General features: G+C 35.5%; 1 protein-coding gene across 1 annotated transcript; it reads right to left on the reverse strand.

The window, feature by feature from the left end:
• LOC109362323 (pentatricopeptide repeat-containing protein At5g66520-like) lies at positions 9,903-11,959 on the reverse strand. Its single transcript, XM_019608039.1, has one exon. It carries the CDS (start codon positions 11,920-11,922, stop codon positions 10,015-10,017), a length of 1,908 nt encoding a protein of 635 aa, XP_019463584.1. The 5' UTR covers positions 11,923-11,959; the 3' UTR covers positions 9,903-10,014.

Consider the following 13,383-nt stretch of genomic DNA (forward strand, 5'->3'; position numbering starts at 1 on the left):
CATATCTATACATACAAGGTTTCAATCAGTTTCTCATAGTTCTGAGATGTGGAGAACGATGTTGATTGATGCTACACACAATAGACAGTGTTATTAGCAATCAAAATTGGGCACACAAGCTCACAATGGGTTTTCATAGGCTTTCTCCGATGACACCATATTTCAGAAGAGACATGTTCAGTTGATAATGCATCTTCTTCTTCTTCTTCAGTCGTATACTCTAGAGATGTATAAATCAATGGTGAGTTCATGCTTGGTCCCAGAATGGGAGTGCAGATTTCAGTGTTGGCAAGAATGGTACAGTACTTTTAGCACCCAGTTTTAGTTAGTCCCACATAGGCCAGTTTCCAAGAAGTAGCACGAAGACTGAGCTATAAAACAAAAATGGGTGGGAAGGAGTAACATACTTACCTGGATGGGGTCAATGGGTGATCAAGAAGGCCCATGGCCTAGGGAAGTGACCTCCATTGCACTTAGGAGGGGTGCTTTTCTAAGGTCTACCCAAGTGGTGGAGCCTACATCATAATTTGTGGCAGTGGGGGCCTGCGTTCGCGCGGCCCCTTCCAATATTAGTCCAAGGGTTTTTCGTAATGGGTTACATGTAGAGATTAAGTTCTGGATACGAATTTTCCGCAATAAAATGTAATGGCATTTTCGTGTGTTATTTTGAGATGCATTTTAGTTACTGTAATTTCATTAGAGTGCCATGATTTTCTTGAACAAGCCAGCCCATTCATACCCTTTGTGGCCCATTTGAAATTGTCCAATAATAATAATACCCTTTTACCGTTTTAAAATTTCAATCGCCATGTCGTTTGGTTTTTCTCTCTTCGCAAGTATTCTATTGGATTTTCTTAGATGGTTAAAATTGCAATAAATTAAAGCATTCTTTTTTATCATAAGCTTTCATCCTCTAAATACAATATCGGGCTATGACTTTCTTAGTTATGTATAGTTTTCAGTTCACACAAATTTTCTTTCCTTAGACGTCTTCGTTGCTTGGTCATGTCAACAAGGCTTGGAACTTGGAAGGATACATTTAAAATTTGAGTCTATAGCAAAGTAATTTTTCCCCAGATTTCAGTCTATTATAGTCCTTCCGTTTGCACACTTTGGATCCTGCCATTCAGCTTATTATTATACAAGCATAATACTTGCTTAGGTCAGGGCGGCAAGCTAGATAGGTTTTGATTCAAACTCAACTCTCCTAGATTGGACTCAACAGGGCCAAGTTCTCTCAATCTTCGAGAGTTGGAAACTGTATAGATAGAAATCTCAACTTATATCCTTGAAGGGTTGTGCAATGTGTGTCCGTGTCAGGTTCAAATGATATTTTTTATTCTTTGAAAACTCTGGAAGAGGGTAACAGGCTGCAACTAGCTACTTTTTTGTCCTTAAATCTCACCATGGACCATGCAGTTGAGTGTACCATTCCATAACAACTAGTCTATCACAAAGAAAATGAAATACAAGTTTAACTGGACCAGGTTCTAAGTCTTGCAAGTTGGAACTATGAAGGGGAGGACGAACAGTGTGCTCCCAGCAAGTAATCCCTCCATTATTTCAACATTCTAGGAGTGAATCATTCTAGTTAGTGATCCAAGTTGTTAACAAACGTTTGTTAGGATTCCATAGTTGTTGGTTGAAGGTTGAAAAAATACTGCATTTGTGCCAAGTATGAGTGTTGAATGACAAAGTCCAACATTGCTAGATGGAGAGAAGAAGCAGCCAAGACAATATATAAAAGCAGCATTCCTCTGTATTGTTAGTCATACCTTTCTCGGCCTTTTGGCTAAGATCAAGTGTAGTATCTGTTCTTATCAGTTTAATATCTGATATGTGGGCCATTGGCCCACACGATATTAAATTTATTTTTTGAGGGGGAGAGCCATATCAATAGCTTGCTGTTGGGCTCCTCAAGCGTCGCCTATGCCTTGCACTATAGCATGGGCTGGCACACCCCACCTATTCAGTACAATTATTTGTTTCGTTGTCGATTTTAGTTGTCTCCCCATTATAATTTTTCGTTAAGTTACATACTCTTACATTGGCTATTTGGTATTTTGGGTCGTAATTTTATTTGTCATTTTGTTTCGTATTTTTAATTGTTTAGTCGTGTCATTTGTAGCGATGTTTTAATTTTGAAACAATGCATAGAAGTTATCCTGGAAAATGTTGGAATGCATTTTTGATTGTAGTAACTGCAATAATGGATTGTCTGTGGGTATGGTAGTATGCAAAGTCTAAGAAAGAAAGTGTATTTCTTTTATCAATACTTGTAAAACTTGAGCATGCAGCAAATTGATGTCGTAGTGATTATTAGACTATTAAAGACTTACGTATACACAATACGTTGCGCCATTAAATGAGATAAAAAACAGAGGATCATCTCTTGTTCCTTCAAAGACATAAAAGCACATGTGACCTTTGTGAAACATTAAAACTCAACGCTCCTATTAACAGGAGATTTTGATTTCTTTTATAAAACTTACTAGTAGGATACCCATGCATTCGCCCAGGTAGTAATGTATTTTGCGTAACTTTATTTAAAAAGTAAAAACATAATTTGTTAATAAAAATGTTATTGAACCCATAAAAAATGATATTGATATATTTGATTGTCGGTGTAGAGTTGTTGACAGATTAGATGTTGAATTTATTATATTAAATAAATAAAGAATTGTTACAAATTAAAGAAAAAGTTCAGAAAACATTGTAAAATAAGTTGTAGGATACATTTTGGTGAATTCTATTGCATTGTCATGATTTTCTAGACGCATATTCTTTGGAAGGGTTAAAATTACGCATTAATATCTATGATATATGTATTGATTGTTACATGCACAATATCTAAATGACAACCTCTTGAAACCATTGGCAAGATTTGTCTGAAATCACAATCTTTGCTCTGAATAAAATGGAGTCATTTGTTGTCGTAATCATTATATCTCCGAGACTTTTATTAAATGTCTTGAAGTAAAACTTATGTGTCATTGGAGCTTCATCCCATATAATTAACTTTGCTTGTTTCAATAAGTCTACAAGTTTAAACCCGTAATGAATGTTGCAACAGATTTGTCAAGACTTGTACATGTATTTTGAATTTAGAGTGTGATATTTTATCCTCGTTAATAATAAAGAAGTTATTCTCAATATGCTATACATGTCCTTTAGATGCATATATATATATATATATATATATATATATATATATATGACATTTTTAATATTTTTTTAATATGATCTTTGCATTGAGTACATGATTTGTCTATTTAATGACAACCAAGAACAGATGAAACCTGACTCTATGTGAATCCAATTATGAACATTAAATGTGAGTAAAGTAGCATCCTGCTCATCTCATCCCTAGTAGAAGTTATCGCATCAAATCAGTGTATGAAATAATGGAGAAATTAAGTTCCCACATCCAATCTCACTTCAGGCAAAAACAGCCATAGCATCTGAGTCCAATGACATTTGGTTAAGAAAACAAAACTTTGCTCATCATCCTATATATTTGTATTTTCAGCTTTTTTTTGGTAATATTTGCAGTTTTTTACTTTGATTCAGTGATTTTGGTAACTTTGGAGCAATCTTAAAATTAACATCAAAGACAAATTAACTCGACAAGTCTAATCATATCTAAACTATTCAAATCCAAATCCAAATCCGAATCCAGTCAATCATATCTAAACTATTCGAAAGTCACTGAAATCATCACACATCATTGGAGAATCCCAATCCGATTCATAAATTGAAGAGACAGACAGAGCAATCAAATCTTCAGTTACCAGATTAATTTTCAAGAATAACACAAGGGTCTAAAAATAGATCAATTACCCAAAATGAAACTTTATAAAAATATAGAATCATCTTAACTACAGTGGAATATTAAATTGTACAAAACTTCCAATAAAGAAAAACTACAAAGAGAGAGAGAGAGAGATTAAGCCATGGACATGTTAGAGAGCCTACTAGGTGTTGGCCTAAAATTCAACCATCTTAGTGCTAAACGTTTTGGTGCTGGTGTCAGTGCTCTCCTCAAAATCTCTTTACTTGCCAATCGCTTCTTCATCCTCTTCTCTGATGGTGGCACCAAATATCCGTGCCGCACACAAATAACTGAACCGGTCCTGTTCGAGCATGTGCAGGCCGATCTGGATCGTGGAGCAACTCTAAACTGAACCATCTTCTGCCCTGAAACTGAAATCTTTGGCTGAAGTTGTAAACTTTCTTTGGTTTCCTGCAAAAGGGTACCATCCATTTTCTCTGGTCAACTATGAATATCAAAGAAAAAAGTAGGAAACGGTGTTTTCTTCTCCTTCTGAAGCTCTGGTTTTTGGGTTTCGAAGAGGTTTTCAAGGTAGAGACTTTATAGTGGGAAGGTTTGAATAATAGTTAATGCTTTAATGGAATTGTTGATTTTGAATAAGACTACGTAATGGGGAGTGAGTGACCAAAAATGTTTGACCAAGTACTTATACTAAGTTAGGGTCAAGTAATTGGTGCTTGACACACTGATTTGAAATTCGAACGTTTGATGATTTCTTGGAATATACTTGTTGGCTTCTTTATAACGTTTTGGAGCTGGAGTTGCTCAGAACGTTCACAAAAACAGCTCATTCGCAACTAGCACTGGCCCATTAAGCCCACTTGCATTGATGAGGACAACTTTTTTGGTACTGACAAATAAATCTTCTTACTTTAGATAAGAAACTAATTTATATACGTGACTACATCTCTCAACAAATATAGTTCCCATGAATAAAAATTTTAACCTTTTGATTTGGGGGATAACCTTACACACCACTAAACCAACAATTTGTTGGTTTTGACGAGGACAAATGATATATCGTTTTTCAATTTTAAAATAAATAGGTTTAATTAATCGTTTCATCCTCAATTTCTTTCTAAGAGTTTCAAATATATTTTATTTATACTTGCAACATTTAATTATGGTATTAAGCTATAAATCCTCAAAACGAAAAATAGATTTAGGTTAACATGTTATAAAATAATATTTTATTTATAGATATTTAATTTATAAGTTACACATATCATTTTCTTCTTATAGACGAAGATCTATTTATAAGTGACATGTCAGGCAAACTCTTCAGGGTCCAAGTGGCAACACACTCCCACTCTCCCACTTATTGCCGCATTCCAAATCTTACCCTTTCACAGGATGCTATGGTTGTTTTTGCGTTAAGTGAGATTGGATCTGGTATATTAATTTTGTCTATCAATTCCATCACATTTTGATTTGATGTGGTAGCAGCCAGCTATTGTTATATTGTAAAAATCAAATCATAAATGTAATCTCCGGTTATTAGGAGCGTTTGAGTTTTAATGCTTCACAAAGGTCACATGTGCTTTTAATGTCTTTGAAGGAGCAAATGGAAATGGAGAACACTAGTTGAGAGGATTCCCTTTGGGTTAGAATGCTAAAGTCTAAATATGATCCCTTGAGAAGTCGTGTGATTAACAGTATAGAGCTTAAGAGAGTCAATAAGGAATCTTTATGGTGGAGAGATCATACACAATATGATAACGAGAGAGGGGTTGAACAAAGGATGGTTCTCAAACTGAATTCGGAAGGTGCTGGGAAATGGGGATCAAACTAGATTTTGGAAATATAATTGGATAGGTGAAAAGCCCTTTATAGTTTGAGTGATTATTTGATATGAGCAACTATAGGGATGCCCTTATTTGCCAATTGGGACAATGAATTAAGGGAGACTGGAATGACGCCTGAGTTGGAGGCGACAAGCCGAGAACCTTTTGAATGGGCGAAACCGATTTTGACTGGAGTTGGAAATATGACGTGACATGCAGTTACACAGTTAAATCAGCATATCAAACTATTTATCAACACTCTGAAAGCGGAATTGAAGATAGGTATTTGTTGGAGTTGTTATAGAGTTCAAGGGCACCCTTAAAGGCTTCACCACTGACTTGGGAGAATCATCATGGAAATACTTCCATGTAAATGGAACCTTGCTCTAAGAGGCGCTACGCTCTCTGGGAATCTGAATTGCTCTTGGTGTAACAAATACCAAGATGTAAACCATCTATTTTTTTCTCCTGCAATTTTGCATATTCAGTTTGGCAAAACATTTATAACTGGTTGGGTTTTCAATTGATTCTACCGTCATCCGGAAAAACACATTTCCTACAACATTCTCATTTTAAAGGAAAGATACTGCGGAACTGATTTTCAGTAATATGGATGGTCGGAGTATGGTCCTTATGGACAATGAGGAATTAAGTCGTTTTAACAACACGGTTAGCATGAAGACGTTGTGGACAACATTCGACTGAAGTCATGACTTCGGATTAAATCCAATATCATGCATACTCTGTTATTGCTGGTAGCTGGTTTTTCTGCAGATCAAACAACTGGTTGTTTATGGAAGAACATTAAATTGCATTTCTCCCTTGCTCCCTGGTACCTTGTTCACTGGACAAATAGGACATATTAAGAAGGAAAGAGGTATAGCAGATTAGCACGAATACTGCCATAGTGTCTTGCTGTTATGTTAATTTCTACTCTCTTTTTGTTCTGCTGTTTACTGTTATGAACTGACGTACCTGTAACAGTAGAAACTCTCTTCCTACATCCATAGAATGAAATTGACTTGTAAAAAAAATGTATTTGAATGAGTTAGAGATGCCAATCTTTGTTTTTGATCTCATCTCATGGCGATGTATTGTGAATACCTAGGCCTAATAGTGTAACAGAGACAATAAAGGACAACTTAATTTTCAAATGTCGAAAAAAATAAACAGAAGCATCATAGAAACCAATTAAAACGAGCCACACGGTACTGAAGAAACAATGCATATTCCCCAATTGTAACCACAAACCTTTTGATAATAATAATTACTACGTCATTTAAAAAACAAGAAAGCCCAGAAAAACTTCAGACAGAATTGGTGGGGTGTGCCAGCCCATGCAGTAGTGCAACAGAAGGGCGACGCTTGAGAAACCCAATAGCAAGCTATTGTAATAGCTTCTCCCCTTAAAAAATTAATTTAATATCGTGTGGGCCAATGACCCACATATCAGATATTAAACTGATAAGAACAGATACTACACTTGATCTTAGCCAAAAGGCCGAGAAAGGTATGATTTGTTATGAAAAGGAAGGCTGCTTTTATACCATGTCATGCCTACTTTTTATCTCCATCGAGCAATGTGGGACCTTTTCATTCAACACTCATACCAATGCACCAAAATGCAGTATCTTTTCAACCTTCCACCAACAACTGTGGAATCCTAAAAAATGTTTGGTAACAACTTCCATCACATACTTAAATGATTCCTTCCAAGATGTTCAAATAATGGTGGGGTTACCACCTAGGGGCACACTGTTCATCCTCCTATGCATAGTTCCAACTTGCAAGAGTCAGAACTTGTTGGTCCAGTTAAACTTGCATTTAATTTTGCTCGGGCTAGACTAGGTGTTATGGAATGGTACACTCAACTGCATGTTCCAAGGTGAGCAACTATGGGTGATTTAATAACAACCAAGGAAGCTGGTTTCAGCCCATTGCCATCTTCCGGAGTTTTCAAAGAAGAAAATATTATTTGAACCTGACACAGACACAACCCTTTAAGGATATAAGCAAAATTCCTTATAGTCGATTTATTGATTCCCAAAAATGTTCAATTAAAGGTGATATTTCAATCTATAGAGTTCCCAACTCTCAAAGGTTGAGAGAACTTAGCCCCGATGAGGCCAATCTAGGAGCGTTGAGTTTGAGTGAGAGTCTATCTAACGTGCCGCCATGGTCTAAAGCAGGTATTTGCTTGTATAATAATAATAATATAAGCTGAATTGCAGGATCCAAAGTATGCAAACGGAAGGACAATAATCGACTGAAGTCTAGGGAAAATTAAGTTGTTATGACTCAAAATTTAAATGCATCTTTCCAAGCCTCATTTTTTTGTAAATATTTATGCACCAATAGCATAAAGATCTATACACAGTCAATGTATCTTCTTCATTTTGATTACTTTTCTTGAAAAGTCAATAATAACAAAAATAAATGGTCAATGATATACTCACGGAGTAAAAACTCTTACGTGTATACATCTTTTTCTCTTCTTTTTTATCTACATTGGAATAAAGAGAAACAAATGACAAATCCAACTGGTTGACAATAACCAAGCATCGTCCCAACACGTCTAAAGAAAGAAAATTAATGTGAATAGAAAACAATACAAAACTAAAAAAAATCATAGCACTATATTGAATTTAGAGGATTAAAAATGATTTCAAAAATAATACTCTAATTATTCAATTTTAAAAAGAGTTTAATATTTATGTATGTAAAAAAAATTATTTGACAATTTGTACATTTGAAAATCATAAATGATGTTTTCAAAAAAACTTACATGACAGTTTATAAATATTTTTAAAATATCTAAGCAATTCTTACCAACAAAGAATAACCAACCGAATATTCCTGTTCAATTTTATCTCTGGAAATGGACTTGATTTCTAAGGGACCACTGTTGGAGGCCAATTTAAATTTCAAATATAGGTTAAGAGAATAATCCTATAAAAGCCGACAATTAAAAAATTACAATTTTATAACGGTAAAAATCCACTCAAAATGAAAAAAAACGTGTTGAATAAACATGCCATGGGCCACAAGAAGGTGTTGGACTAGAATTGGAAGGGGCCGCGCGAACGCAGGCCCCCACTGCCACAAATTATGATGTAGGCTCCACCACTTGGGTAGACCTTAGAAAAGCACCCCTCCTAAGTGCAATGGAGGTCACTTCCCTAGGCCATGGGCCTTCTTGATCACCCATTGACCCCATCCAGGTAAGTATGTTTCTCCTTCCCACTCACTTCTCTTTTATATCTCAGCCTTCACCCTACTTCTTGAAACCTGGCCTATGTGGGACTAATTAAAACTGGGTGCTAAAAGTTATGTACCTTTCTTGCCAACGCTGAAATCTACACTACCATCCTGGGACCAAGCATGAACTCACCATTGATTTAGACATCTCTGGAGTATAGCACTGAAGAAAACGAAGAATAAGAATAAGAAGAAGGAGAAGAAGATAAAGTCTCAACTGAACATGTCTCTTCTGATATATGATATCATCAGAGAAAGTCTCTGAAAACCCATTGTGAGCGTGTGTGCCCAATTTTGATTGTTAATAACAATGTCTGTTGTGTGAAGCATATTTCTCCACATCTCAGAACCATCACAAGCTGGTTGAAACCTTGTATTGTATCTTGTATCAGTTGTATGTATAGATGTGAATGTGAAGCCCCACACCAACACAACCTATTCCAACTGCGAACAAACGTTCCCAATCACTTTCTCTACTGATATGACAAATATTTTCATGCAAGTATTGTTGAAACCTGATAGCCTTACTTTTATAAATTTAAGGCATCATGTGTATATGTGTAGTGATCAAATGACATAACAACATCTCTGACCAGGAAGAACAAAATGGTGGTTGTTCAAGTGCACGCACACCAGTCATCTGAAATGATAGTGCATCTGGGATGGCACAAGTTTATTTTACAAATTTAGGGAACACTACAAACTAGCACAGCATTCACATTGTCATCTATAAAATGAGCCTTGCCAAACTTTAAACTCATGCAGTAACCAAAAGTGCAGTATAAAATGCTTGAAGACTGAATTCGTGGAGTGTGCTAGCCCTTATAGGCAAGGGCAATGCTTGAGTGGCCTAGTAGCAAGCTATTGTGGAATACTGAGCTCAACTGCAGGATCTAAAGTATAACACTAGGTACCAGCGGATATAATAACCGGACAAGGATGCTGGTTGGAGCTAAAAACCTTCTTCAGAGTGTTCAAATATGATGGAGCATGATGATCTTAATTTGAATAAATATACATTTGAAGAATACACAGAACTTTGTCAATAGCATTTTCATATATTTTGACACTACTGATACATACATATACATACCAAAAACAAAAAACACAAAAAACTGCTATAACTTATTTCAGTAGCAGTTACCAGTAGTCTTTACAAGAACACACTCCCTTTCTAAAATGGTGGAAACGATTCCTGTCCCTAATTATTATATCACAATCATAAACTTTGGAAATCAGTTTACTCGCTTGGTGACAATCTTTACAAACCCTCAGATTCTTAGTGATATGGAGGGTTTCTCCCCTTTTAGTCTTTAATAAACCATAAGCAATTGCAAGTTTTTCACTATGGTAGAACAGGGAATTCTCCCTTTCCTCCTCAACAAGATCATGTAAGACACCATCTTTGTCAGGAACATAACCAACCAACTTAATCGATTCCAACATCTCATCAACTTTGGCATATATTGCTTTAGCTAAAGGATGAGTCATTTCACCTGCAACAAACTCATTGACAGTGCCTTCCATTTCAATCATAGAAAAGCCTGGTTCCTTCTTCACTCCCCTATCACTCATTAATTTCCTCACATTAGCAACTTCTTCCCACTTACCACAATCTGCATATATATTAGCTAGTATCACATAACGCCCACTATTTGCAGGCTCTACTTCAATCAGTCTCTTGCCTAACTGCTCTCCTAACTCAACATTTCCATGGATTCTACAAGCTCCAAGAAGGGCACCTAATATGCTAGCATCAGGGCTGATGGGCATCTTATCTATGACCTTTCTTGCTTCTTCTAGCCTTCCAGCTCTAGCAAGCAAATCAACCAAGCAACCATAATGCTCCTTTGTAGGCTCAATGCCGTGAACGTCGGTCATATAATGAAAGTAATAACGCCCTTCCTCAACCAATCCGGAATGAGCACATGCACTGAGAACATTCACAAAAGTGACACTGTCAGGGACAACCATCTTCTTCTCCATCTCCCTAAAAAGCCTAATAGCATCCTCTCCTTTACCGTGCATCGCAAGTCCTCCAATCATGCAATTCCACAGAGACAAACCTTTATGAGGCAACCTATTAAACACTTCCAGTGCCTTCTCCAAACAACCACACTTACAATACATGTCAACAATAGCCGTAGCAAGCTTCGAGTCTAACTCAATCCCATTCCTCTCAACATATCCATGAATCCAATTGCCTTGCTCTAGAGCTCCTAGCCCTGTACAAGCGGAAAGCACCGTAGCGGCCAAAAACTTATCCAACCCCACCTTCTCCATCTGCATCCTAACAAACAACTCAAACGCCTCCCGCAAACGATCCCTTTTCACAAAGCCCGCAATCATGGCATTCCAAGAAGCAGAGCTCTTCTCCGGCATGAGTTCAAAAACATCAAAAGCGTCATCCAAAAGTCCCCACTGACAATACCCAGAAATGATTGTAGTCCAAGACACAACAGTTCTCACAGGCATTCTATCAAACACCTTCCTAGCATCACCCAAGTAACCAAAATTAACATACATATGAATCAAATTGTTAAGAGCGAAGGTATCCAATCCAAATCCAAATTTAAGAACATGGGCATGTATCTGTTTTCCTTGTTGAACCGCATTATGGAGTGAACAAGCCTTAATAAGAGAGGGGAATGTGAAGGAGTTGGGGGTAAGGGAATGTTGTTGATGGAGCATATAAGAGTAGAAGAGGAAGATAGAATTGAAGGGGAAGTGGTAGTTGTGGAATAAGAATGACTTAAGGAGAGTGTTGAAAAGGAAGGTGTCAGGGTTGGGGAGGGTTGAGAAAAGTTTGAGAGAGTAGTGGAAGTCACCATGGTTGGAGAGGGAGGAGAAGATGATGATAGGAGTAATGGCGTGGTTGTTAGAAGAGAGACCGAGACGGATGAGAAGGGAGTGGTGTTGCTTAACCTCCGCCATGGTAGAATATGAGTCGGTGACGTTAGAGCGGAGGATTGGGGAGTAATGGGTGGTAGAGGTTGATGCAGGCTGAAGAGGATGAAGAACCTGCAACTGACCCCAACAGCGACTCATTATCCTCTTTTTTCTTGTTTTTGTTGTTGTAGTCACTAAGCTTCAACGTGTTCAGGGTTTTTATATGTTAATTGGATTCTACTCATTTAATATGTTGTTGTCCAGGAAATATTATTATTTAAACTTCCTTGTTTTGTAGATGAAACTTTGATTATGAAATATGGTTGAATATGGTTCAACTTCAATCGTTTGACTTGTAAACAAATATGCCAATTTTGTGTATTGGAGTTTTTTCCCATGCTAAAGGAGATGTTATTCTTTTTTACAACCAATTATACCCCAAAAAACTAATGATTTCCAGGATACTTAAATTAGTTAGATATCTCACTTAATAAATATTACTCTCATCCATTGAATATTTAAATTTTTTTTACCTATCTAGGAAAACCTTATAATACTAGACTTTTTGGTAAAGAAACTTGTTATTTTATTAACTATGATTACATTGGAAGGAAAATAACGAACCCATTTTGAATTTCATACGGTAATGGAGGTTAGGATGGGTCTATGTTTTTAATCAATGGAAACATGTCCAATTATTTTAAATAATGGCCCATTTTAACTAGTGAAGACAAAGCGAGGTACAACCAAGATAGTTCAACTCCTCTCCACTCTGGAGAAACCATTTGCTGGATGAAATTTTTTTTAAATTTATTTATTTATTTTTTAATAGAAATAACATGTAATTATCATTGTTAAAAAAAAAATTTGTCACAAGTCTTAGAGAGTTTGAGCTTTAACTAGAGTGTAGATGTATTGATGAACTACTTTAGGAAAGAAAAAGTCTCACTAAAATAATGCTCTATCACTAAAATAATAACTTGTGTCACAATTTAAATCTTTGTTATGAACAAAAAATAATATTATCTAAAATCTTAAAGAATAATGTGGATCTCTATTCTCTTTTTTAAGTAATATAGTGTTTTTTGTACTACCAAAGACATTTTCTCACATTTTATATAAGAAATTAATATATTTTGGAATGTGTGATTGTCTCTCATAATAAGTATCGTTCATAGGAATCAAACCCTATACTTTTTGGTCATCCAGGAGATCCAGTGGGTCTTACACTATTAAATTAAGACATTTTTTTTATTAAGAATTGTATTTTGATAAATAAGGTTCAAAATTTGAAAACATATATATCTTTTAAAGTTGAGTTATAAATATTATTTATAAAAAATTGATATTTCTATTCCCCTCCTAAAATGAAGATGAATAATATTTATAAATTAGTTAATTATTGCACTAACCAATTATATAGATTGAGTATAATAATATTCATATCTTATACATAACTAATATATTATTTATTTATTTGTATTATTTTTAAAAAATTAGATAATATTAAACACTAATAATAAAATAATGAAATGATAAATGTGAAAATTCCACACATGGATTTTTTCTAAGAAATATTTACAAGCAAGAAACTACTGATTTTTAGATATAAAATTCAAA

The sequence above is a fragment of the Lupinus angustifolius genome, chromosome LG12 (genome assembly GCF_001865875.1).
Source record: "Lupinus angustifolius cultivar Tanjil chromosome LG12, LupAngTanjil_v1.0, whole genome shotgun sequence".
NCBI lineage: Eukaryota > Viridiplantae > Streptophyta > Magnoliopsida > Fabales > Fabaceae > Lupinus > Lupinus angustifolius.